The sequence below is a fragment of the Lepisma saccharinum genome, chromosome 25 (genome assembly GCF_977018435.1).
Source record: "Lepisma saccharinum chromosome 25, izLepSacc3.1, whole genome shotgun sequence".
Lineage (NCBI taxonomy): Eukaryota > Metazoa > Arthropoda > Insecta > Zygentoma > Lepismatidae > Lepisma > Lepisma saccharinum.
The window spans coordinates 59311803-59338311 of record NC_139253.1 but is presented as its reverse complement, the minus strand read 5'-3'; the positions used below and the strand labels follow the sequence as shown (position 1 = coordinate 59338311).

Genomic DNA, 26509 nt, shown 5'->3' with positions numbered 1-26509 from the left:
GAGAAGAAAGTGCTGAAAAATATGTAAGAGCAATCATTGATACTGGTTCGCAACGATCCTACATTTGTACATCTACAGCAAAGGAAATGAATTATGAGGTTGTAAAATGGGAAAATGTCAGACATGCACTTTTTGGTGGCATTCTTTCTGCACCATATGAACATAATTGCTATCGTGTCAGACTGACTAGCATCAGAGTTGATTAGGCTTGCAATTTTGAAGCCATGGATCAGCCTAATATTTGTGACAGTGTAACATCTGTTACTGAAGGTCCTTGGTTAGCAGAGTTGAAACGGATAGGTGTAGAAATTTCCGATAGAGAAAATGGTCCAGCGGAAGTTTTAATTGGTGCTGATATAGCTGGTAAAATTTTCACTGGCAAGAAGTTTGCTCTAAAATGTCGATTGGTAGCAATGGAAACACTGCTTGGTTGGATACTAATGGGCAAAGTTACTGCACATGAAAGTCATAGAGTTTCATCCATGATTGCAGCTTCAATGTTCTGTAAGGAAGCCTCTGTTGCAGACTTGTGGAAATTAGATGTTCTTGGTATTCCTGATCCTGGAGAAAAGAATTCCAAAATTGAAGCTCAAGAAGCAGTGATGGATTATTTTGAACGAACTCTGACGATTGACGAAGAAGGAAGGTATGAGGTAAAAATGCCATGGGTGGAGGGACACCCACATCTTCCTAGTAATTTAGAAATGTGTAAAAGGAGACTGGATACACTTGTTGAAAAACTGAAGAAAGATGACTGTTATGAAGAATATTGTCAGGTTTTCAATGAGTGGCTAGAAGAAGGCATCATAGAGGAGGTTTCATCTGAAGAGATAGACACCAAGGGACACTATTTACCTCATAGACATGTTGTAAAATTGAACAGTGAGACCACCAGGATACAGCCTGTGTTTGATGCTTCTGCAAGAGAAAAGGGGTATCATTCGTTGAACCAGTGTTTAGAGAAAGGCATTAATTTGATTGAAATAATTCCTTCAATTCTGACACGTTTTCGGTTACGCAAATTGGGAGTCGTCTCAGATGTAAGGAAGGCTTTTCTGCAGATTAGTTTATGTAAAAACGACCGTGATTTTTTGAGATTTCTTTGGATAGATGAGGAAGGTGACATAAAGGTTTATCGTCACAAGCGAGTTGTTTTTGGTGTAAGTTGTAGCCCATTTGTATTGTGTGCAGTAATTGAACACCATCTGAGGCAAGCTCTGAAAAAATGTAATGAAGAGAGCTGCAGCTATTCCAAGGATATCATTGCACAGCTGTTGCAGAGTTTTTACGTAGATAATTGTGTTACTAGTGTGAACAATGCAGAGGAACTCCACCAGTTTATTGAAGAAGCTAATCATTTGATGGCAGAAGCGAAATTTGAACTGCAAGGGTGGGAGTATAACTCACTAGGAAACTTGTCGGAAGATAACAGAATATCTGTATTAGGCTTGGTATGGGAAACAAGAACAGATAATTTGGAATGGAGACCAGAATGTTTCCAAGGAATGAAATTTCAAGTTGTCACCCAAAGAGTTATTTTGTCAACTGCCAACAGAATATTTGACCCTATTGGAATTACCTCTCCAGTGACATTGTATCCGAAGATCCTTCTTCAAGAAACATGGTTGTTAAAATTGAGTTGGGATGAAGAAGTGCCCGAAGAAATGGGAAGAAAATTCAGACAGTGGGTTGAAGAATTACATTATTTGAAAGGGCTTGTATTTCCTAGGTGGATTGCTGAAGGCTCGGAAGATTTGAGTTTGCATGTGTTCTGTGATGCTAGTGAAAAGGCATATGCAGCTGTAGTATTCTTGAGAACCATTGCTAAGGGACAAGTCAAGGTGCAATTAGTACAAGCTAAATCAAGGGTAGCTCCGATAAAGAAGTTAACCATACCTCGCTTGGAATTGATGGCAGCTATTATTGGAGTGAGATTAGCAACTTCAATAACAGAATCATTTGACATTGGGGACATACCAATTAATTTTTGGACAGATTCGACTACAGTTCTTTCATGGATTACACGCAATGATCCGTGGAACACTTTTGTAGGAAATTGTGTGTGTGAAATAAGAACGATGAGTAAGAGAGAATCTTGGAATTATGTACCGGGTATTATGAACTGTGCTGATCTTCCTTCGAGAGGGTGTTCACCCAAACGGTTAATGGAATCAAAATGGTGGGAAGGTCCATTGTGGTTAAAAGAAGCTAAGAGTGAATGGCCTGAACAAAGGTATACATGTCAAGAAGAAAGTATTGCCCAAGAGAAGAAGAAGACAATTGTATCTAGTTTAGCCAATATTGAAGAAAGAGATGGCTGGTACTATCACAGATTTTCCAGATATGAACAGATTGTTCGACTGATAGGGTGGATCAGAAGATTCATTTTCAATTGTCGTCATCCAAAGAACCATAGGAAAGCAGAATTGTCAATAGAAGAAGTAAATGCTGCTGAAACGGTAGTTATTAGACTTGTACAAAAAGATTCTTATGTCGGTGTGGAAGACAAGAAGCTGAAATCTTTGTGTCCATTTGAAGACAAGGAACAAATCATAAGACTGAAAACTAAAATCCTAGAGCTTACAGATAAAGAAACATTTTGGTGTCCGGCTGTCTTGCCAAGCTCACATCCAATTGTGAAGAGGCTTATTTATTATAAACATATTGAAGCTTGTCATGCAGGTGTACAAGGTCTGATGAGTATTCTTAGAGAACAGTTTTGGATATTGAAAGGCAGAAAAACTATTCATTCTGTGGTGAAGGGTTGTGTGATTTGTCGGAGACATAACGCTAAAAGACTGGAAGTAATGCCGGTGTCTTTACCTGAACATCGAGTCAGAGATGCAGCAGTATTCGAAATAACAGGAGTGGATCTAGCTGGACCTGTTATACTTCAAAGTGGAGAAAAGGCTTGGATTTGCATATTTACTTGTGCTGTTTATAGAGCTGTACATTTAGAGTTAACTTCTGGCTTATCATCTGGAGATTTTATTCAGTCATTTCGAAGATTCATTGCTCGCCGAGGTAGACCACTAGTAGTTTACAGTGACAATGGGACGAAGTTTGTAGGCACTGAAAATTTGTTGAGCAAGCTAGAATGGGAAGATGTAGTTGCTTTTGAAACAATCAAGCGCATTGAGTGGAGATTCAATCCACCCACAGCTGCCTGGTGGGGTGGATGGTGGGAGCATTTGATCAGACTCATGAAGCAACTATTGAGAAAATTTTTAGGGAAAGCTTCACTGACCTATGAGGAATTTATTATGGTGCTATGTGATTGTGAAGCTGTCATGAGTGCTCGACCACTAACCTACATATCAGAAGATAATTCAGACCTTGAGTCCTTGACGCCCTCCATGTTTCTACAACAGGTCAGAGAAGTAGGTGTGCCTGACCTCGATGAGATACAGAAGGTAAATCTACATAAACGGTGGAAGTATTGTCGAAATATTCGTGAGACACTAAGAAGTAGATTTCGCAGTGAATACTTGGGTCAGTTAGTGCAACATTGGAATGCAAAAAGGCCTTGTAGAGAAGTGAAGGTTGGCGAAGTGGTTCTTGTTGGTAATGACAATTCTAAACGTCTGGACTGGCCTTTAGCACGCATTGTAGAGGTGATACCTGGACGTGATGGTGAAGTACGTCTCGTAAGGCTGAGGACTGCAACGGGAATTATGATGAGACCACTACAACGTGTTTTTCCCTTGGAAATTCAGTCAAGTGAGTTGCCCGAAGTGCCCAAAATGAAGAACACTGAGGAAAATACAGTACCTGAAAAGGAAAGTGCTCCAAGAGTCATCACCACTCGACTGGGAAGACGAGTGAACCCTCCACAGAAGCTGAGTTTGTTGGTACAAAACTCATGTTATGAACATTATTGATTGTGTAGAGTCACTAATTGTCTTTGCGTGACTCTAGGTGGGAGAATGTTAGAAATAGTAAAGCAGTAAGCTGTGTATTTGCTTGATATGAGTATTGTGTAAATGTTTTTGATGTAAATATTCTGTGTATTTTTTTGCGGGATACTTATTCTGTGACCAGCGAGAGAAATGTCGTGTACTGGTTGACTGTGTGTGAGATTAAAGCTTAATTTACTTATATTGGTGTTTCGTTTTTTAATACATATATTCAGGATAAAAAATGGTATTCTTTGCTGGCTCATATAAAATGAGTGTTTGACGAGCTTATAGCTTCTAGCAAAAGTTGTTCACTTTGATGTTCCCTTCACTCTGTGAAAGCTGTCATTGGTGTATGGCGACACCCTGTGAATTTATGTTCAACAAACAAAACGTTGTAATAAAATATATTCCGATTGACAGAAGCTCTTAATTTACATTCTACTTATTTTCTTATGTTCATATAATGCTGTTTATTTTCTTCTTTCCTAAACATAGTTTTTTTTTCCTCAGTTGCTAGAAATTTTGTCAAAGATTTAAATTGTGTACAAATAATTTTTAACAGACTAATTATTTTGACCCCTACTCAGTTGCAGGTATTTGCCTTTGGTCATATTGATCACTATTGCAATCCTTAAAATCTTATTGTTTTAATCATTTATTTGTCTAAATTTATCTGGTTTTATAGTGAGAATGTTCAAAGTATTCTGGTTCACTTAGCAAAAAATTATAATTTTTTCACTCATCACATTACATTACAATGGTTTCCTTCTGAACTAGTAGGTCTAATGTACAGCTGAGGTGCAAAATAGAGTGCAATACAAGTTCAAATATTATTTTCAATATTAATTTAATATCCTATGTAGTGTGTTTGACTTAATACAGCAGCTTTAGACATAAGTTTCCATTCCTCCTGATTAATCATTTTTATTTATATTTATTTGTTTGAAAATATGAACACAGTAAATATTTTAAAGCACCTATTGATCTACTGAAAATAGTAGACAAAATTTTCAGCAGGGAAAAGTCAATAGTGTTGCCAAACGTCAGTAGCAAATTTAAACTAGTGTATTGTGATTTGTGCAACCACTGCAGTGTTAAACATCTGGTTTCATAGCACAGTCATTAAGGAACCTGTGTTCCATAGCATAAATATCATACAAAATTTCCCTCCATGAAGGTAATATGAAACATTAATGATACAATAATTGAAAAATCATTAAAAACTGAAATTTACATGCACTGTCATTCTGTAATAAATCATTTCCAGTCAGTGCAAATAACTAAATCCACAGAGACTGCATCATCAGCAGTAAGAATCTCGTTGTTCTCATTCCCATGCTTTAAAGCAATATAAAAAGTCATGATTGGGAAGTGATATGAATTGAAGTAGTTGAAGTAGATTTCTGTATTTCGTGGATTTTTATTAGAAGTTTTGCTGCAGTGCAGTACTTGTACATCAATGTCCATTTTCCATTATTTTCAGATCAAGTTGGATGAAATCCATTTCTTTATTTGTAGTGCTTTTTGTAGAAGAGAGTGAAAGGTTTTTTCTTTTCAAAATGGAGCCATTGAACACTTATAATTCTCCTAACACTATATTTCACCATCTTGAATATGAGTTCAAGTAATATCAAGTTCTGCTCTTCCATGCATATAACTGTTGACTGGAATGTGCCAATAAAGTGGTCCAGTCATAGGGAATAAATGCATGTTGGTGATTTATCTTCTTGTTGGACTTTTCTATTCTGCCAAAGTCTTGATCACACTCTATATAGGAGTGATCCAATATCAAAAAATTGTATTTGATTTCCTGTACAAAGGAATGTTGTAAAATACATATCCAGTACGTCATTACATACATACACGCACACACACAATATATATAAAAACATAGGAATAGGATGAGAAAAAAGTGCTGGAAGGGCGGATAAACAAAAGTGACAAGGAGACAGTAAACACGTACCACACAAAAAGGAAGACGTTAATATTTTGCTGTATATACCTCTTTTTCTCCAGTGAAAATGCGGTATATCTCTACGTAGAAACATTAACCTTCTTTTTCTGTGTGGTAAGTGTTTACCGTCTCTTTCATCATTGTTGTGTATCCCCCCCCGCACAGACACCTTTACATACATACATTCATACAATATATTTTATACATTTTTTTAATTATTGTTCTGTGCACTTACATTATCCATAAATGAAATTTGATGTGTAACAGGTTGAGAAAGTTGATGTACATAATTTAGATACATGAACCGATTTTTAGTGATCCTCTTGATGCTTGCTTGCTTGCTTTATCTTGGCTCACACCACCTATCCTTTGCAGTTTCTAGCCATTGGGACTGCTTTATTTGCTTCTACTTCTTCTTGTCTCATTCAGTCCTTATTACTTATGGCACTTGCACTATAGACTTTCACTTTCACTCGTGATTTTCACTATGGGAGGGTATCCTGTTGGGTATTTTACACTGTGATCTTCCTTATTGTTTTTGTTTACATGAAGATGCTGTGTTTTTGTGCGAAGCTATATAGCGTCCACATGATGGGAGCTCGAGGCTGACTTATCAGGGTTGTAATTGACACTGGAAATGGAACAGTAGGGTTTGATACAACTTTTCCTGATGGGCTCGTCGTAAGGGGCATTGGAAAAACAGATGTGTTTTTGTTTGGCTGGGTTCTCCACATTGACAGGAAGTTATAGGTACCACATGTATTCTTGCCAAATGTTGATTCATCAGAACGTGACCTGTGTGAATTCTCAAGGTGAACACAATCACTGCCCGAGGCATTTTCAAAGATTGATACCAAGGTTGTTTTGAGCCGATGTGCGTGTTCAACTTATAGGTGGTTGTGTTTTGGATTTCGTGTGCACACCATTCATCCCATTCGTGTTGGATTTTCATTTTTACTTGAGGGAGCAAGTCTGTGTAAGGCAATCGTAAAGGGGTTGCGTGTTCGAGCTTGATTTGCGTAGATGTCTACGAAGTTGCAAGATTTGTTTTGATTGGAATGTGCCTTGATGTAGGTAAAGGTCACTTCTTGTCCCTGTTTTCGGAACCGTAACGTGGCACTTTGAATAAGATAAGGAAAAATCGTAAGTTTATTGGCTGCTGTGCCTGCTCTTGACAATGTTTGGAGCATGCTCAAGGCGTCGGTCAGGATAAGTGATTGTGGAAGGCCCGATGCTAGGATATGAAGTAATGCTCTATATATTGCATAGTATTCTGCCAAAAAGATTGACGTGTCGGGAGGTAATTTAAATTGTCAAATTATGTTCTGGGACCGGATATAAAATGCAGAACCTACTGCAGTATCATCTTTTAATCCATCCGTATATATTAATGTCCACTCTGGCCATCTTTCTTGATATTTTCCATGTTCACCACGGTCGACGTAGTGGATATCTAGATTGGGCTCTATGGGGATATTTAATTGGTATATGAGTGGGTGGTCATGGGTAAATGACAGCTGATAGGCCTCTGTGTCTATGAAATAACAGTATCTTGAGTGATCTATACGCTTTATTATCTCCCATTGTCTTTGTATGGCGAATTCTCTATTGAAAGGGTGTATAGCCCATGTTTTGAGTAGAAATTGTACTGTGATTTTTTTTCGTCTGTGGGTGAGTGATTGTTCATTACTCTTGAGATAGACACTCACGTTTGGGCTGGAAGGCATTAGGCTGAGGTAAGTTCGTAAAGCCTGTTGTTGTAATATATCTAACGAGTTCAGGGTTTTTGTGTTCGCCCCACCGTATACAGGGGCTGCGTAATGGTATAATGATCTAAAGCAATTTTTATAAAATAAGAGCATAATGTATGGATGACTCCCCCACTAAGTGGTGGATATGCTTCGTAATATGTTAATATTTTTTTTCCCCTTTTACTTTGAGGTATTCAATGTGGGGTCTCCACATAGTTTTCTGTCAAAAAAACCTCCGAGATTTTAATAGGAGTCTACAAAAGGTATATTTTGGATACTTGGGATAATGTTTGGATAAGTTAAGGGTTGGCGGTAATTGAAAATTAGAATTTTTGATTTGGAGGGTGAGAAGGTTAGTCCTATACTCCAGAGGTTATCCCGAAGTACAGTGATAGCCCTTTTTAAAGTGCCTTGAGTGGCTTGAGAAGTTTGTTTATAACAGCATAAATCGTCGGCGTATTGTAATACTTTAAATTCAGCGAGATCTAATTGGTGTATGTGGTGGGTATATATATTGAATAGTAGAGGGCTGAGAGGGGACCCCTGTGGTATTCCGGTTCTTACTTTTCGGGTCCTGTCCACTCGATCATTGAACCAAAATACAAGATTTCAAGATTTCGTTCATTATATAAATTCCAGATAATATTAGCAATGGAAGGATGTATGTATTTACATTTATCTAATACATTGCATAGTATTGGGATGTAAACAGAATCATTGGTTTTCTCAATGTCTGTAAACAGGCTAAAACAATAATCTTTAGTGATCTGACTATTTTGTATTGCTATTGTGAGAGTGGATACAGAATCTTGGCTGCCGTTATTGAGCCTGAATCACATTTGTGTTGGGGGGAAAAATTGTTGCTTTTCCAGGGCCCAGTTTATTCGATATTGTAATGATTTTTCAAAAAGTTTGGTGAGTACAGGAATTAATCTTATGGGTCGATACGATTGTGCGTTGTTGCGGGGTTTGGATGGTTTGAGGATAGGAATTACTATATGATTGTTCCAGGTTATAGGGATAATACCGGTGCGATATATTTCATTGTAAATTTGTACAATGAGGTGGATACCTTCGTCCGGCAAGTGGCGAATCACGTCATATGTAATGCCGTCATATCCTGGTACGGTATTTTTGAGGGAGTCCAAGGTATTTATGAGTTTTAATGCGGTTACCGCTGGAAAGTCATCTGTGAATGTTGCATTTAATCTTTTGTCTTGTTTATAACCTGAGCTAACCGAAGGGGGTGTTAATAAAGATATGAAGTCATTGTCCTTGGTTCGTTCTAGCGTTTTCACCTTACTTTGTTGGTGGGTTTGCGAATGGAATTAAATTTGTGCCAGATGGAGCTTATGCTATCACTGCTATCTAATTTATTGCAAAAGTTTTGCCATGCTGCTCTCTTTGCGTGGAGGTAAGTTTTTTTTTTTGCTTTCGCTAGTAGGCATTTTAGTTCAATCACATTTTCTCGGGTGTGGTGTCATTCATATTTTCGGAAGTTGTTGTCGTTTCCTGAATTTAATAGTTTCGCAGTCTCGCATCCACCAACTTATGGATATCTGGCCGTGGTACAAAAGTGGGTACGAGTAACACTGTGGTCCATAGCGATCGTAATTATTTCGATGAGATTGGAGTAAACTAGGTTGATATTTCGAAATGATAGAATTGGCATGTATATATCCATGATAACGTGGCTTTGAACACATCCCAGTTAATGGACACTTTATTCCATGCCGTACTGGGGATGTATGGCTGTTAGCCAAGCCTGGGGTCGGAGATTGTGACGATGTCTGATTAAGAGAATGGGTGTCTGATCGCTGCCCTGTAAGTCTGCGTCTTTATGCCACGCGAACTGAGGGAATATTTCCGGAGACGTTTTCGTCAGGTCTATGCAAGATGGGTTATTTCCGTTGAGAGGGTAATGTGTGGGGTGCCATCGTTACAGAGAATGAGGTTATTCTCAGTGATTCATGTGTCAATTGCATTACCTAGTCTCTCGTTATGTCTGTCCTCCCACGTTGAGTGGTGTCCATTAAATTCACCTAAAAGGACAATAGGTCCGGGAATGTGTTGTACCATTTCTTGAACGTCTCTTGCTCGTATGCGTTGGGAGTTTGTATTGGAAGAAATGTATATCAATATGACTGTGAATGTTTGTAGGAATGTAGATACGCGGATAGCTACTATTTCTGCTTGGAAATCTTGTTTTAATCTTATGTCTTTTGGAATCCGGACTTCTGTGTGTTGAATTTTTTAGTGTACGAATATTACCGTTCCCCTATTAGTTGTTGGTGTACCGTATATATTATAATGCGCAAGACGATATTTTTCACGTTTGGTACCTTTAACTTCCTGTAAACAGAGTATTTCGGCAATTAAGTCTAGTAATTCAAGTTTTCTCGTGGAGAAGCTATTAACATCCCATTGTACTATTATTTCCATTTCCGGTATCTATCGGAAACCTTGTTCTGTCAGTGCGTGGATTCTATAATAGCCAGGAGATTGGATGTTAGAGATTGTATTTTTTTGATGAGTTGAATGCGACGGCTTTTGTTCTCTGTTTCCTGCACCGCATCCCATAAATTGGGAATCATATCTAGGATCGAGTTGTAAATAAGATTGTGCTCTATTGTTATATGCGCTGAGGTTGAGTTATTCAAGAAAACATTTGTTGGTTGCCGAACACTCTATCTATCACCCTCTTACTTGTCAAAGCAGCGGGCCTAGCATTTTGTCCGATTGGTTTGGAATAATTGCTTTCTGTGTCGGAGGTGGGACTGGAGGTCATGATTAGCACTTCATCGTCGTCATACCATTTCCTGCTAGTGTTCGTTCGTTTTGTGGGGTTTATGATTGTCTTTTCTTTTTGTTTTGGATTAACAATGTCTATTGGTTCGCCTTGGCGGTTTAATTGCATCAGTAGGGGAATTATATTCTAATACTGGTTCTTCCCTTGTGAGCACCAATTGCGTATGATTCAATATCTGATAGTTATTGACCATTTGTGTCAAATGGGGCAAGTCAAGTCTTGTGTTGTCCACCGAACGTTCCGACCTTGGAAGATATAATGGGGGAAATTAGCACCTGTAAATCTTGGGCGGAGAACTTCCTCCCTGGTGGGGTTGGGAATAAAGATCCCTCGTGGTATGAAATGTTCTCTTCAGCCATTTTGTTTTGTATGGCGATTCAAGTCTACGTCGGGGGCAATTTTTTGATAAAGAGGAATGGGGTTCTTTGCAGTTAATACACGAGGGTGAACTGTCACACTGCTCTTCATGTTTATCTTTGGCTCAATTGGCACAAATGGATTTCGAATGGCACTGTTTCTGGTGGTGCGAATAACGCCAACATTGGGAACATTGCAATACTGCTCTTTTTCAAGGTGTTACTTCATATATTAGGCTATTAATTATGATTTTATCAGGTATTTGGTTCCTGCGGAAGGTAACACAGAAAAGTTTTGTTGGAACGAGGTCGAAAGTCTCATCTTCTCGCCAGATCTTTTTCGGCAAGCGTTTGACTGTGAGAACCCTGATGGGGCTTTCTATACCTTCCAATACGTCTTGTTCGGAGGTATCATGTTCGATACCAAATACCAGACCCTCTGTTTGAACTAATGAAAGTGGCACCCGCGATTAAATCAGCATTTCCCAATGTAAAGCAGTCTGCAGCATGTTTTGAATGTTACCCGGACCCGGTTGATACCACATTGTTCTACCAATTGACGGTCACATTTTATTTCCTGAGAATGTTTCCGACGCTACCTGCAGCACGTCTTTTCGCGTTTTTCTCAATACCGTTCAGGAGGATGACATATGGTCCCAGCATGTCTTCGTTGTAACAGTATTCGGGAAGAGTGGGTTGAATTTCGGAAATAGAGTCTCCGCGGGGAACTTTGTCTGGCTGGATCGATTCCTCCACTTCATCCCGGTAGCATTTTTGGGTGTTTTTGTCGGCACTTATCTGAGAGGGTGTTATGTGGTTAGTCTTGGGTGTCGATGAGAGTTGTTCTATTGTGTCCATGTCGGTGTCCGGGAATTCGTTCCCCTCCATGGCCATTCAGGCTGGCTACCCAGGAGAAGGTATACATATCACTGTTATATTAAACCACGTGGTATGGGTTCCTATACAATACCTGTTCACTACACATTCACTTGGTAGCAAAAACTAGTTCAACGTGTAACCACTGCAAGAGGATCTGAGTAGGTACGTCTTGATCCTGTCAAGGTTCCAGTTGAACTCTCCCCTTGATGCTTCCCTTTAGTCCAACGAAAACACTGTAGCCAAGTCAAAGTTGCTAGAGTTTTCTGAAGATTAATACAAATAACTGCAATTTAGTCAGGGTTCTCCTTAGCAAGCTATCTTTTGTCCCCTTTACCCACTTTTCATTTCTCAGTTTTACACAAGTAAAGTTTTTTAATTTGTTTCAGGTATCAATGACTGATTGATTCATTATTCACCTTAGGGATTACAATGATCCATGGTTTCGTCAATTACATGATAATCATATTACATTGCATATTACAACAGATTATATTCTTGAGGGTTACACAGTTTATGATCCAATCTGATACATAACATATTTGAAGGTTACATAGATAATGAGGGTATAAACATACATTCGTAACAATAAAATATTAACAGAGTAAAGAGATATATTTATCACTCTTTATATTCTATCTGTGGAGTTATTTATATTCATTTGGTTCCTTTCTTTTTCTAGGAATTCATTCACTTTGTAGTAGGGATGGGCCGATATGAAATTTTGGCCGATACCGATAAAGTACACATATAAAATTTACCGATACCGATATTCAACTGATCCAATATAAAATTAGAAATGGTCCTTGAAGAATCTGAAAGGTTCATTGACCTCCTTAATAAATGTGTGTTTAAAGGTGACTGCAGTGGAAAAGAAATTACATATTTAGACATTTACGTTTTTAGAAAGTAGGGAATGGAGATTATCCATAAAAATTACAACAAAATGGCAGAATTTTGCACTAAATTATCAGATATTTATCGATATATCGGTAAAATAATCGGTAATTTTATGGAAAAACAGATATATCAGCCGATAGCCTATTAATCGGTCCCATCCCTACTTTGTAGTACATGTGTTCTAGGAGGAGTTGTTGTAATTGTAATTTATTCTTGTTCTGTTGACTACATTTTAGATATTTATATCTGCAGCAGTATAGGGCACATCATTTGTTACATATAACATTAGCATGATTTCAGTACAAATACGTCCACTTGATTACTTATTTGGGATGCAGTATGATTAAAGTTACAAGTATATATTATTACATATCTGTTTGATTACATACATGGCATATAGCAGTTATGGTTACAAATATATATTACATACCCTTGATAACATATTTGGGATGTAGATCATTATAATACAGTTACAATTGTATATTACATCCACTAGATTACATATTTGGGATGCATATCAGATTAATTAAGGTTTCATACATGTTGATATATTGTGTCCAATTGATTATGTACATGGGTAAGACAGAGAAAGTAGTTTTAGATATGCTGTAGAAATTCTTCTATGCTGTAGGGTGATGTTTCTAAGAGATAGTTTTTTATTTTATTTTTGAATAACTTAAGATTTCTTTCCTCCTTTATTTCACATGGAAGTTTATTGTATGGTAGTATTCCTGTGTTTCTGGCACTCCTTTTGTATAGGTTCAGTCTGTGGTTGTCTATGTGTATATTTGCCTTTGTTCTTGTGTTATGATTATGTATATTACAATTTTTATTGAGGTTTTTGATGTGCTTTACAAATAGGATGCATTCTAATATATATAGCGATGGTACTGTGAGTATTGAAAGTTTTGTGAACAGATTTTTACAAGATGTTTGTGGAGGCTCTTGGACCATAGTTCTGATGATTCTTTTTTGTAGAATGAAAACCTTCGACAGTTTTGTTGAGTTCCCCCATAGTAATATTCCATACCTTAGTCTAGATACTACACTTGAAAAATAGAGGATTTTTACCATTTTTAAGTTAGAGATACTTCTCATTTTCCGAATTGCATAATGTAAAGTGGCTAGATGTTTACATAGATTTTCAATATGAAGACCAAAAGACATATTTTCATCAAAATGTATGCCTAGAATTTTTTTGTTGTGGTTTTTTGTATGATTTTTGAGTCTATTTCGAGTGTTGGGCAATCTTTGTTTTTCTGTTGTGTCGTGTGGAAGGCCATGTTGCTAGTTTTTGTTGGATTTAGTATTAGTCTGTTTTCCTTGCACCATCCATTTAATTTTTTTAAAGTGTTATTTGAATTTTGCTGAAGAGAGTTCATTTTACAATCTACAATACTTAGGGAGGTGTCATCTGTGTAGAGTAGTGTAGTTGATGCAGGCACAGCAGATGGAAGATCATTTATATACAGCAGAAACAACAGGGTACCTAGTACACTTCCTTGCGACACACCAAGATTATTTGTATTGGTATTTGAAATGTGCCTGGTAATGTTACGATAGTTATCTTCATGTGATATTTCTACAATTTGCTTTCTGTTTGTCATGTAAGATTTAAACCAACTTAGAGGAATTCCTCTAATCCCATATCTTTCTAGTTTTTTAAAGAGTATATCATGGTCTATGGTATCAAAAGCTTAACATAAGTCACAGAAAATTGTTGTGTTTAGTAGTTTCCTTTCCATGTGGAGCAATATATTTCCTGTGAATTCATGAAGGGCTGTAGTTGTACTTCTGTCTCTTAGAAAACCAAGTTGGGTTGGTGTTATAATTTGGCATGTGTTACAAAAATTCCTTAGTCATTTTTCAACTGCATGCTCGATTATTTTAGAGAACACTGACAGTAGTGCAATTGGCTTGTAGTTTTTTACATAATTTTTTTTCACCTTTTTATAGGTTGGTATTATTTTGGCTGTTTTTAGTTTTTCTGGAAAAATTCCAGTTGAAAAGGAATGGTTTATAATATGTTTTTATAATGTGGTCTGTTATTTCATCAATCCTGCTGTCTTTTTGATTTTTAGTTTCCCGATAATTTGAATAATTTCTAAATCATCTGTTGGTTCCATAAAAAATGTTTTGGGTTCCAGTTGATTGTCAGCGATGATGATTTGTTTTGGGGGTGAGGTTTTGTGGGTATAAGTTTCTAACACTTTCTATGAAGTGATTATTAAAAACATTTGAGATTTTTTGGGGGTTGTGAATGTTATTTTATCTTAGCTGTAGGCTTATGTTTTGGTGGTTCTTTGGTGCGGAGTTGGTTTCTTTCTTTATTATATTCCACTATGTTTTTGTTTTATTTGTTGCGTTGCTTATCTCTTTGTCATACTGCTGTTTTTTTGCAACTTTTAGAACTTTTCTGTAAATGTTTTTGTATGTTTCATAGTTGTTCCAGAAGGTGGGAGTGTTATTGGTTTTGCTTTGTCTGTGAAGTGATTTCATGTTTTCTGAATTGCTTTTCTGACTAGGTAATTTATTTTATATTAACAGTCCTGTGGTTCCGTAAGATTGAAGATTTGGTTGTCTAGTAAATGACTGTGAATCTTTGTCAGTATGATGTCTTTATATTTGAGATTAAATTGCATATTGAAAATGTGTCTGCAAAAATTTTGCTTAACAGAGTTTATCATGTATTTTTTATTGCAGTGTTCTAAATATCCCAGCTGGAATTTTCTATTGGCTCCAATTGAAATTTCAATTGGTTTGAATTGGTTTCAATTGGAATGAATCGGATTCTATCGGATGCCTAATACAGCTATCGGAATGTATTGGTTTCAATTGAAATCTCAACTGAAACCAATTGGAAAATGAAGACAATTTCGAATTGGTGAATTGTATCCAATTGTAAGTTTGTATATATTGTAGAATCAAAATGTTATATATTCATTTATTAACCCAAAGGATAGATAGTTTTATTCTTGACACCACATTTCCTGTAATTTATAAGTTCTTTGAAAAAACAACGCTTGATCTGAATTTCTTCTGAATTTTAATGCATACTACTGAAGTCAGATTTATCTTAATAAATACCTAAGAAAATCTATCTCTTAAGAACCAACTCAACCTTAAAGCAGCTAGTAGTTGATATAAATGTTCACGTTAGTTCTTGTTTTTCCAATGTGGAATTTCCATGGTTAATCATATGTGTATGTAATGCAATTAGAAAAATGAACAATCTTTTGATGAACTAAGTCTATCTCGACAGTGTTTTGTTTTTCATCATCTTTTCAAGTGTTGTGGGTCAGATTCTTTGTTTAACCTAATTTTTTGCTGTTTTCACATGTATAATGAAAGGAAGAATATGATGTCAATTTATGACTGAAGCAGCACGTTTTTCGATTTTCTGTAAGTGTGTTAAACACAATGAGGCTACTGAGTTAAAAACGCCCATATATTTGAAAAAAATCTGTATGTAAAAGTTTTTTCTAAGTTACAAATTCCACATACTTTACCAGAGATTTATTTTAGTTGTTTTATATAATTTCTCCATTGCATTTACAGTTGTATAGATAAGAATTTTTTATAAGCAATATATTGAAAACAATAAAATACTTTCCAATAGAAACCAATTCATTACAATTAACCAATCAGTTCTGATTGACTAATTGGTTCCGATTGACTAATTGGTTCCGATAGACCAATCAGTTCCGATAGAGTGTCAAAAAACTTATATTGCCTATTGCAACCAATTGGAAAAATTTCAACTGCAGGATAAATATATCATCTGTTTTATTATTATTATTATACTGAATAGTCATGAATATTTTGGAAATGACTGAATATGTTTCTTCACAAACTTTATATCATCATTCGAAATGATATTTATTGTGGTATGCTTGTCTGTTGTTGTGATGTCTGCAGTGGCAAAAAACTTCATATGCCCAGGGAGAGCATATGCTACTCATGTCTAAACTCCGTATCAGCTAACTGTAGACCAGGCGAAAGAGAACAAGTCTCTGCGCAAGTAGTGACGCCGTACATGCAATGAAATTTCCGTACATGTACGGTCAGGAGTATGAAGCAAGGCAGTGTGAACTGAGTGAATACCGTAATTTTCTTTAAGATTTTTTATTCTCTTGATTTCGCTTGATTTGCTTTGTTCGATCAGTCTTGTCATTAGAAATAAACAACATCTAGATAGATTACAATTAATTTCCTCCATGTGGTAGTTGGATCGGCTTCTTTGGTTTATGCCAATGTTATTATTCATTAATATCAGCGGAGGGGAGGAGGAAGTTTTTATAAAATATTTTGCAAATCGACAATAGTATTGCTATTGTAGATCGGTACTTATATATATTGAGTGATTTTGTCACATTATCCAATGCTGAATTACATATTGCACAATAACATCGTTCTTCTCCTGATTGGCTGGATAGTTTTCGAAATATTTGAAATTTGTAAACGATCTGTTTTTTTTAAAAAAATCATGAAATATAACTCTATCATAGCATCATTTTCAGTGAAAGTTGATCAAAACTTGGGTTGCCAATATATTAAGCATCAATATGTGCTAAAAAACGGGTGCTAGTATTTGACAGGGGTGTTATAACACTTCTGGACGCGAGACTAAAGTGCACACCCACAGACTCAGACCACAAGCCGGCACTTCATTGGCATACACCAAAGAAAGCCGATCCAACTACCACATGGAGGAAATCAGTTGTAATCTATCTAGCTGTTGTTAATTTCTAATGACAGACTGATCAAATCAAGCGAAATCAAGAGAATAATATATGATAAAGCAAATAACAATACTGACTAAGTCCACACTGCCCTGCTTCGTAATCGTACTTCAGAATTTTCCTTCTCTTCCAGCGTATACATTTATAATAGTGCAGTTGCTACAGGCTTTGTAGCTAACTTCCCTCCAAAAATTCAATAACGTTAAACCTGCTTTCGCTATGTACACTGGCGAACTTTAAAAAAAGGTCTCGCTCCTATTACTTAGATTGGAAGGTAGTTGGAAACACTTCATTAATCCCGTATTGGATAAGAAAGTGGGGGAAGGCAATTGCAGACAAGGCCATCACTACCTTATGCGCACGTAAACTTGTTTCCGGAAAGCTTTCTGTTGGAGTCTTGTCAGGCATGATCTGGGCAGTTTGTGGAAGATTTTTGTGTTCCTACCCCCACTTTCTCTGTGTATGTGTGTGTGCGTGCGCGCGCGCACGCCGACGCCCGTTTCTTTTTAAGTTTGGCGTATTTTTATTGCATCGACTAATTGCTGTTATGGCTGGGAATGAACCAGGTTAGCAATGGGCAAATAAAAAAAAGTATAAAAATACCAAAATTCCTGGCATGAGTAGTTAGTAGTAGTAAAGGTTAGGTAAAGTTCCTCGTGCGTATAGCAACGTCCCATGAAGCACATTTAGGGGATGTGGTAGTAGGGCACCGCATATTCTCGAGCTCAGCCATTTTGGAGGTGATACGATCAGCACCATGCTCCAGCCGCCTTTTTTCGCCAGGGTTGTAGTAGAAATGAGAAAATAGAAATGTTTTGCATTCTGCGTATGTGACAGTATTCTTTGGATATTGTCCCTGAAATATCTGTTAACATCCTAACCCGCAGTTTTTTTTCAGGATAAACTAGTTGAAGGCCACTAGTGGTTCCTGAGAAGTAATGAACATATCACAGAATGGGCACTAGTTTAGCTCACGTTTCTTGGGGGGGGGGGAGGGGGAGAATGATATACAAATTTATTTTACGAATGCTTACGTCATTGTGACAATGGAGTACATTTTGCAGACTAACGAGGATCACAAGGCCAGTATAATGGTCTGTGAAGTTTGGGCTGTGTCCTACGTTTGTGATTGTCTTTCACAAATTTCGTCTTAACACACCTTTCATCCTTATCTATGTGATTACTCAAAAGTGGAAGAAAAGCGAAGTAAAATAAATCAATCAATTGGTCATTGTGTTCCTGCGTTTTTCAATATTTCTTCCCGAACGAAAATTAATGTTTCACCGATGTAATGCATGAATATAGTCATGTGAATTATTATTTTCCGTCATCATAGTGTGCTTAATCATTCCTTAAAGCATAGACTTTAACGCTGTTGTCCTTAGTGTAAACGATCTTAACTGTGTGGAAGTTGTTATGTAGGCAAAAAAATGGTTAAGAGTAAATCCCAATTGATTGTTAGAAATTTAAAATATTATAACTCTGACGTGACGCATATTAACTGTTGTTATTTCGAACGATTTCTCCTAACTAAAAAAGATTCCGGCCTCCGTGATAGAGTGGTTAACACAGCTTGCTTAAACACCGCCTTGCATTGTGTTCATTCGGTGTTCATTGTGAGTGTCCCTTCATCAATTTCTTCATTTCATCGCTCATCCTCATCGTCGCGTTTAGCCAAAAGTGGCAGAAAAGCGAAGTAAAATAAACCAAATCAAACATAAATAAGAAGCTGAAGGGAAAAATATTCCACTACCAAAAATAAAATAAAATATATAAAATACAGTAATTACTTTGTTGACACTGCAGCTTTTTTGGCAGTGTGTAGCTGTCTTAGGGTCGTATGTTCGAATTAGCTGACATCAAAATATACGAAGAGTGAATGATTAATGGAAATGGGGATGCACATTTCTATTACTTTAGTAAGCGTTCAGTCGTAAATCATGTGGACACAGAGTGATTTTCGTGCAAGGAAGGGTTCCTGGGACATCAACTAGGTCGACGTTTACTTATAACATTACGAGGGTATGGATTTCTCTCAACAAGTGCAACAAATGTTTATGGTCATGAAAATTATTTTTACAATTTGTTTGAGTAACGTCGTTTTCTACCTCTTGAAATTAATGGTTACTGGAGATGAAAAGACACACTTGGCAGATTGTAACGTGCTTTGAAGACAGAGGTCTTAAGTTCGAACCATGATTAAGGTATGTTTGCCCCATCACATCCATGTTATCAATTGGTCAATCTTTCTCATCGCCACGGATTAACCAAGAGGCAAAAAGGCAACGTAATATATCCTAAATAGAAAAAAATACAGAACAGGGGCAAGGAAATGCACATATCGTGCCTAGTCGAGGTTGTGTGTTGCAAATGTGTAACTATTATCGCAAGAGCACGTTCAATTATATTAGGGCAGAACCATATACCACACAATACAGGTGAAATTGTTACAGGTTGACGTGAACTGTTAATCTGCCTAAACTCTTAAAATACTCTAATATCAGGTTGGTATTTTGTTCCATTTATTATTTCAATTTTGAGGGTCTTCATGACCGAGTGCTTTGCATACTGCTCTATGAAACCGGAGACCCTATGTTCGATTGATTGATTGATTGATTTGCTTTATTTTACTTCGCTTCTTGTGCCACTTTTAGATAAGTTGCAAATATGGGGGAGGCCTCCCCGATGGCGCAGTGGTAGCATCGTCGCCTTGTGAACAAGGGTTCCCGGGTTCGATACCCGGTGGAGGCACATAGTGGTTCGGATCCCACTTTAAACTGTAGGTCCAGTCCCGATTAGCCTTACTGTACATAAAGTGGACTTCAAACACAAACTCAGTCAATCAAACTCAATCAAATATGGGGATGAGTGACGATATGATGAAATTGATGAATGGACACTCACAAATCCAAGCCCAGGCCAGGATCCGAATGTGGGACACCTAGCGTCGTAGCGTGATGTGGTAACCACTCTGCCACTGGGGCCGGAATCTGTTTTCGAAGCGTGGGTAATATTAAAGAGCTTATTGTGTTCATTTATTTTGCTGGTCACTCCAACATTCGTCCTTATCGTTGAAAGTAAACAAGAGAGATATAATATGGTCGTAAAAATATGCCTGTCAGGTGCCAAAAGAAACGACCTTCTTTGCTCGTTTTCTTTTTATATTTGTTTTAGATCTAATGACAAAAGAGAGAAAAGAAACGAAAAATGAACAACTTATTTTCATTCATGAAGGAAATAAATCACCACCTCAGAACCGGATTTCTTGAAAGCTCAAAATGGACAACAAATATTTCTTCCGAGGCCGAATGACCACAGAAAGAAACGCTGTGCTAATTCCTTGATGACTCACGGTTAACATTGCTCTTCTGTGTGGTGTTCACGACTGACAACTGTGCAGCTCTTCCTTATCTTGCATAGAGTTTCGGCATTGACGCTGGAGTGTTTCCAATTCAATATCGGTTTTTGTTTGTTGCTTACAATCTAACTGAGAGGAGGGAGACCTTTTTTTAAAGTTCGCCAGTGTACAAACAACGGCAAAGATAATAGTAGAACGCAAGCGAAGTGGGTTAATAACCCTGCGTGTTTCAGGGCAGCTTTCATAAGGCACCTGAATTGTCTAGAGCTGAACCAGGAAATAGATGATCTTTAATCCCCAAGGTCATTAAGCACAACGAATGCCAGAAGAGGTTTATGTGTGGGTTTTGTGGGTGATGATAAGTGTATATGTAGCTGTTTTCTGTTTTCGTTATTTTAAGTTGCTTTGCTACCTCTGGAATTTGAATGACGAATAGATTGATTTGATGAACTGACATGCACAAAAAAGCCAACCCCGTGGCGATTTGGTTAGTGTAAAGCGCTTCAAAGTCTAATAGCTGGGTTTAGAACCTGGTCTTCATCTCACCTCCACTTTACATATTTATTCTTTATAATCGCAATTAACTGAGACTGGTAGAACAATTGCGTAAAATAACAAAAATATAATCTTCAGTATTGGCTTCTGAGTTTGAAGCATTGTTGTTTCGTCAATCAATAGCAACGATAGAAATGAAATTATTCTTATTTTCTAATGAATAGTAACAAGAGAAGAGCGATAGGTATTCCTCGTATTTTCGCAAAAAACTAATTTCCAGTCTGTGGTAATAACGAACTCTATTTTGTGTGAGAAAAATATGTTTAAAATAAATTTATGTTAATCCATGCAGATGTAACCCATTACGGAGGGTCTTCAGGATGACGTAGTGATAACGTCAAGACTTGCAATCAAGGGCCCCTGGGCTACATACCCGGTGGAGACACATAAAGGTTTGGATCCCACTTTATACTGTAGGCTCAGTTCCGATTAGCCTATCTGTGCATAAAATGGACTTGAAACAAAAACCAAACTAATTAAGAACTTGTCGCAAAATGCTGCCTATATGAAGAATGATAACAACAAAAATAATTTCGAAAAGCAACAATACGCAAAACACCTCAAATCCCCACTGGCTCACAACATTATACTGTTCGTCACATAAGAATTTTTATTTTAGAGTTAAAATTCTGACATTTGCAGAAATTTGCAGCCTTGAAATTCATTGTTTCTCTCAATAATTAAGTGCTTTCTGTGCTTTGCATTGCTCTAGCTCACACAGAACTCTAGCTCTTCGTGTGAGATTAGATTAAATGTGATAGAAGCTTATCTTCAATCCTTCACACAACTTCGCTATTTGCTTACTACATCTTAACGGAACTTCTATCGAACATCGCTCATGAAATATATTTTTCCTATCAGCTCTTAATTCACCTTTTAATTTTCACATATATTTTTATTTTTGTTATTTAGCGTCGCTTTTCTGCCACTTTTGGGCAATCGGGGCTATGAAGATGAGTGAAGATATGGAAAATAGAACGTTCAAAAAGAACACCAATGCCCAAACCGGTATTCGAATCTAGGACCCTTGACGTAAAGTCGTCTAGTGCTACCACTCAATCAATTTTCTCATAGAAACTTACACTTACACACCTCTTCCTTACGTATGTATTTTGTTTTACCTGCTGCAAAGCTCTTATGGTGAACACTAACCCCTCATTTCAGGTTTATCTAATATTTATAGCTATTGCTCTGTAGTGAATCCTATTAAGCCTTGTGAATCGTGCTCCGAAGGAAACCCTGTTAGAGGATGGAAACGTTACGTGTGTAGTGTTATTAATATAATAAAGTCTGCTTTGGTTAGCATTTTTAGTGTATTGAATGAATATTGCATTTTTGTTTCGTGATGAAGCATATTTTCGTCACCTAGATTTCTCATTTAAAAAATGTAGGTAGTATACGTATATTAGTCATTGTGAATTCGTGTAAAGTAAAACATTTTGCGTTGTTGCGAGATTATCTATTAGGATAAAATTTGGACATAATGAATCTAAGTAGAGAAAATGCAACTTGTATTTCAAAATTGCCATGTCCAAATGATCTCCGAAAGTAGTGTCTAGCACGTAACATTTCAAGTATAGCCCATGATTGTTTCTAGTATATGAACGAGATGTGTTCCTCCTGTCAAACAATAAGTGGATTGTCCTCACCGAACAAAGTGTGTCACTTATAAATTAGGCACGAACAGAACAAAAAATACTCCTGAGCAATTACAAATGTTATAAGCCAGTTCATGGCCGGGAGTTAGAGACGGTCTTCCCCAACCTACCCACTTTAGGTTCCGAGTTCGAGTCTTGGTCTGGCAATCTCTTTTTTAAGTGTCTCTTCATCAATTTAATCTAATTATCATCCATCTTCATAATTTCGATTAATTATAAAAGTGACCTAAAAGCAAAGTAAAATATGAACAAATAAAAATAATTGTAAAATGAATGCAATGTCAGAACTACATTTGGAAAATAAAATGCGAGTAGAAGATTCATCTTCAAACAGGTATTTGGGGAGAATTGTGTAGACAGATTGCATGCTCCCGAAAGTTGCCAATCCACGTGTAGCATGACCTTCTATACTGAAGTTGTGCTTTTCAGGAAAGTTTGCTCCTAAAGCTTCTTATCAAAAATTCCTCTGTGTTTGCAGCATTGCCAACTTATTTTCCGTCGGGAAAATCTTCTTCCTCCTATTTCATTTGCAGTTGGCTGTACCAAAGCTTCGATAAAGCGAAAAACTCAGGTTTCTTTGTTTGAAATCACTTTTTCGGTCACTAACCGACTAATATGTTCAATGGATTTTCTGTGCTACACGTACACTAGTGTTATTACTAAACAAATTGTTGACTCCCAAGGGTAACAGAAACGTTTTGTTTAAATTTAGCTTTGCACCCGATACATTTTAGAAATATTTCAAGAATTTTTGTGCATTCTCCAAGTCGCTTTAGCTATTTAACAATAAGGTAATATCATTGATATAACTACTGACTTGAATCGTTTTTGACATAACAGAAATGCCTTCATTTATTTCTTGTAATGTTTTAAGTAAGGGAACCAGTGTTAATACATATAATGAATATAACACACCTCGTTTCATTTGAAGTTTTTTCTTAAGACACCCATTAAGTTTTAGTTTTAACTTAGTGTTTCCGTACAAAATTTGTATCCATTTTATAAAGATATATCCGAAACCAAAAGTCTTTAAAACACTGTACATATATTTATGACTAACTCTATCATAAGCCTGTGAGAAATGCACTGATAAAATTGCTTTGTTAGCTTGCTGGTTTTGTGTTGTAATAATTACATCACGTATAGTTTGTAATAAATGATGAATTGTTCTTTGAGGATTACATGCATATTGTGTGTCCCCTATTAGTTTATGCAGGTAAGGAATTAGGCGGATGTTTATGCATCTGCTCATAATCTTAATATCGCTACTTAGAATTGTAATCGGGCGGTAGTCAGTAACCACTTTGGGTTTCGGTTGTTTTGGAACAAAAACCACTATTCCTGTTCGACTTGAGGACCCTAATTTCCCACTCTGTAATACATAATTGACCCATTGCGTGAAAACATCCCCAAAGAGATTCCAAAAGGTTAGATAAAAGTTTGAGGGCAGGCCATCCTCTGCTGTTGATTTATTTCTGGCCGATTTGATAACTGCATTTCTTACTACGGTGTTCGTAAAGGGTTTATTAATTTCCTTTCGTTCTTCTTCAGTTAGTCTTTCTGTATGTTCGATAGTCTGTTGATGACTACGATAGTTTGAGTTTGGGATTCCTCGGAGGCCATGTTGTACGCATGTTGAAAGTTATTAAACCTCGTATGTACAGGATGTATTTTATTTCGTCTATCCGTCTTTTCACGTGTATCTAAGCATTCTACAATCACTCGGGAATCTTTCAACAGATTCACCCTTTTCACCATGTTGGCAGCAACTGCACGAAGAGTATAAATATAAATGTTCTCATTGGCTCCGCGAATGTTTGTTTGCAGGTCTTGTATGGTTAGAGGATTATTTTTGTATACCTCTTGCTTTAAGTAGCCCCAGAGAAAAAAGTCAGGAGATGTTAAGTCAGGGGAGCGACTGGGCCATAAGTCTTTACTTATTATCCGTTCACATAAAAGGTCTTTCAACATGTCTTATGTTTCATTTGACGTATGACATGTTGTCCCATCTTGTTGCAACCAACAATCACGTCCGTCAATATCCAGCAAAGAAATAAATTGCATTATAAGTTCACGGTATACTGTGCCATCGACCTGTAGTGTGGGAAAAAAAGGTCCGACTATTCGGCGCCGTGACATTGCGCACCTCACACCTACCTTTAGAGGATGCAACTGTTGTTCTTGCAACACATGTGGATTGTCAGTTGACCAGTATCTGGAATTCTGACTGTTGACATAACCATTAAGATGAAACCAAGCTTCATCGCTGAAGAACACCTTGTCCAATACATTCATTCCTTGGTTTCGAATAAAAGATTTGAACCAACGGCAATATTTCCTTCGGGAGTCCAAGTACATGTGTGTTATGTATCATTTTTCATGCTTTGTAAAAAAATTCATTTACACTTCCCGTTACATCTGGTCACACTGCGTGGAACGAAAGTAATGCTCAATAATAAAAACCTTCTCGCCTGTAGAGTACCTCATTGCACCAAACAAGAATAACTTAACTTAAAAGTAACAGAAATGCAATCATTGTTCCCCAGTTTGAAATATACACGTATATGCATGAACAAGGCTTCAATTTGCTATAAGGATTATATGAGGCGTTGCGGATACGAAGGGCGAACTAAACAAAAATACATTTTGAGGAAAATGTGTTTCAAATTGTGAGGAATGGGGCAAACTCGACAAAAAACTTTGGAAATCACACAGGAAACTTTCTGATCTACTCTTACCAAGTTTTTGTGGAGTTCACACTGTGCCTGACAACTTGAAACGCATTTCCCTCACAATGTGCGTTTATTGAGTTCGCCCTTCGTATCCGCAACACCTCATACAGTATGTGTACTCTTCCGGTTTTCAAAAGTTGTACTATCCCCAACTCAGGTTTGCGTTGTAAATGGAACGCCCATTAGTAACTAAATGTTAGCGTTCTTGTTCTAGTACCACAAATGAATATATTGAAGACATCAATAATAATAATAATAATAATAATAATAATAGCAGCAACAGTTGTTTATATGTGACAGAAATGGATGAACCTATCGAGATATATCCATCACATGGACCATAATAATAATAATAATAACAACAACAACAGTTGATGATCTATAACAGAACTGGACGAACCTATCGAGAATATACGCATCACATCAAGTTGATATTTCAGTTTCGAAGACATCGTAATGTAGCAAATTTATTTTTAGTTTACTGCCGTAGATAACAAATCTATCTATCGATAATACACAATTTATGGTTGAAGAAAATGCATTGTAACTTTGTCCTGTAAATACATAAACATATTATAGAAAAGCGTTTGAATATCATTATTTACTACACGTCAACATTATTATGCACACTATCATACAAGGCCATGAAACAGTTACATGTTAACACACCCAAAGGCTAAACCATTATCAAGTTATAAAGACATGTCTAGAGAGCATTAACAGTTTTATAACCACGTCACGTCATACTACTCTCATTTTGGTTAACAAAACCACCCTTTTAGCATCTCACGCGTGAACATTGTAAGGTTTAAATACATCTCCAAACATCACAAGAAATATTAAAGTGTCCAATTTTTGCCCAGACTTCTACTTTAGCTTATTTAAGTTTTTTTATGATTCATTCATAAAACTGGCGATT

General features: G+C 36.8%; 1 protein-coding gene across 1 annotated transcript; it reads left to right on the top strand.

Annotated features, from left to right (window-relative positions):
* The first annotated feature begins 224 nt into the window (after positions 1-224).
* Positions 225-3881, top strand: LOC145978800 (uncharacterized). The gene has a single exon (XM_083111618.1). The coding sequence runs from the start codon at positions 225-227 to the stop codon at positions 3879-3881; it is 3657 nt and encodes a 1218-aa protein (XP_082967744.1).
* Positions 3882-26509: the final 22628 nt, after the last annotated feature.

Coding starts and splice junctions, on each gene's coding strand:
- LOC145978800 (XM_083111618.1), top strand. CDS start 225: ATGGATCAGCCTAATATTTGTGACAGTGTAACATCTGTTACTGAAGGT.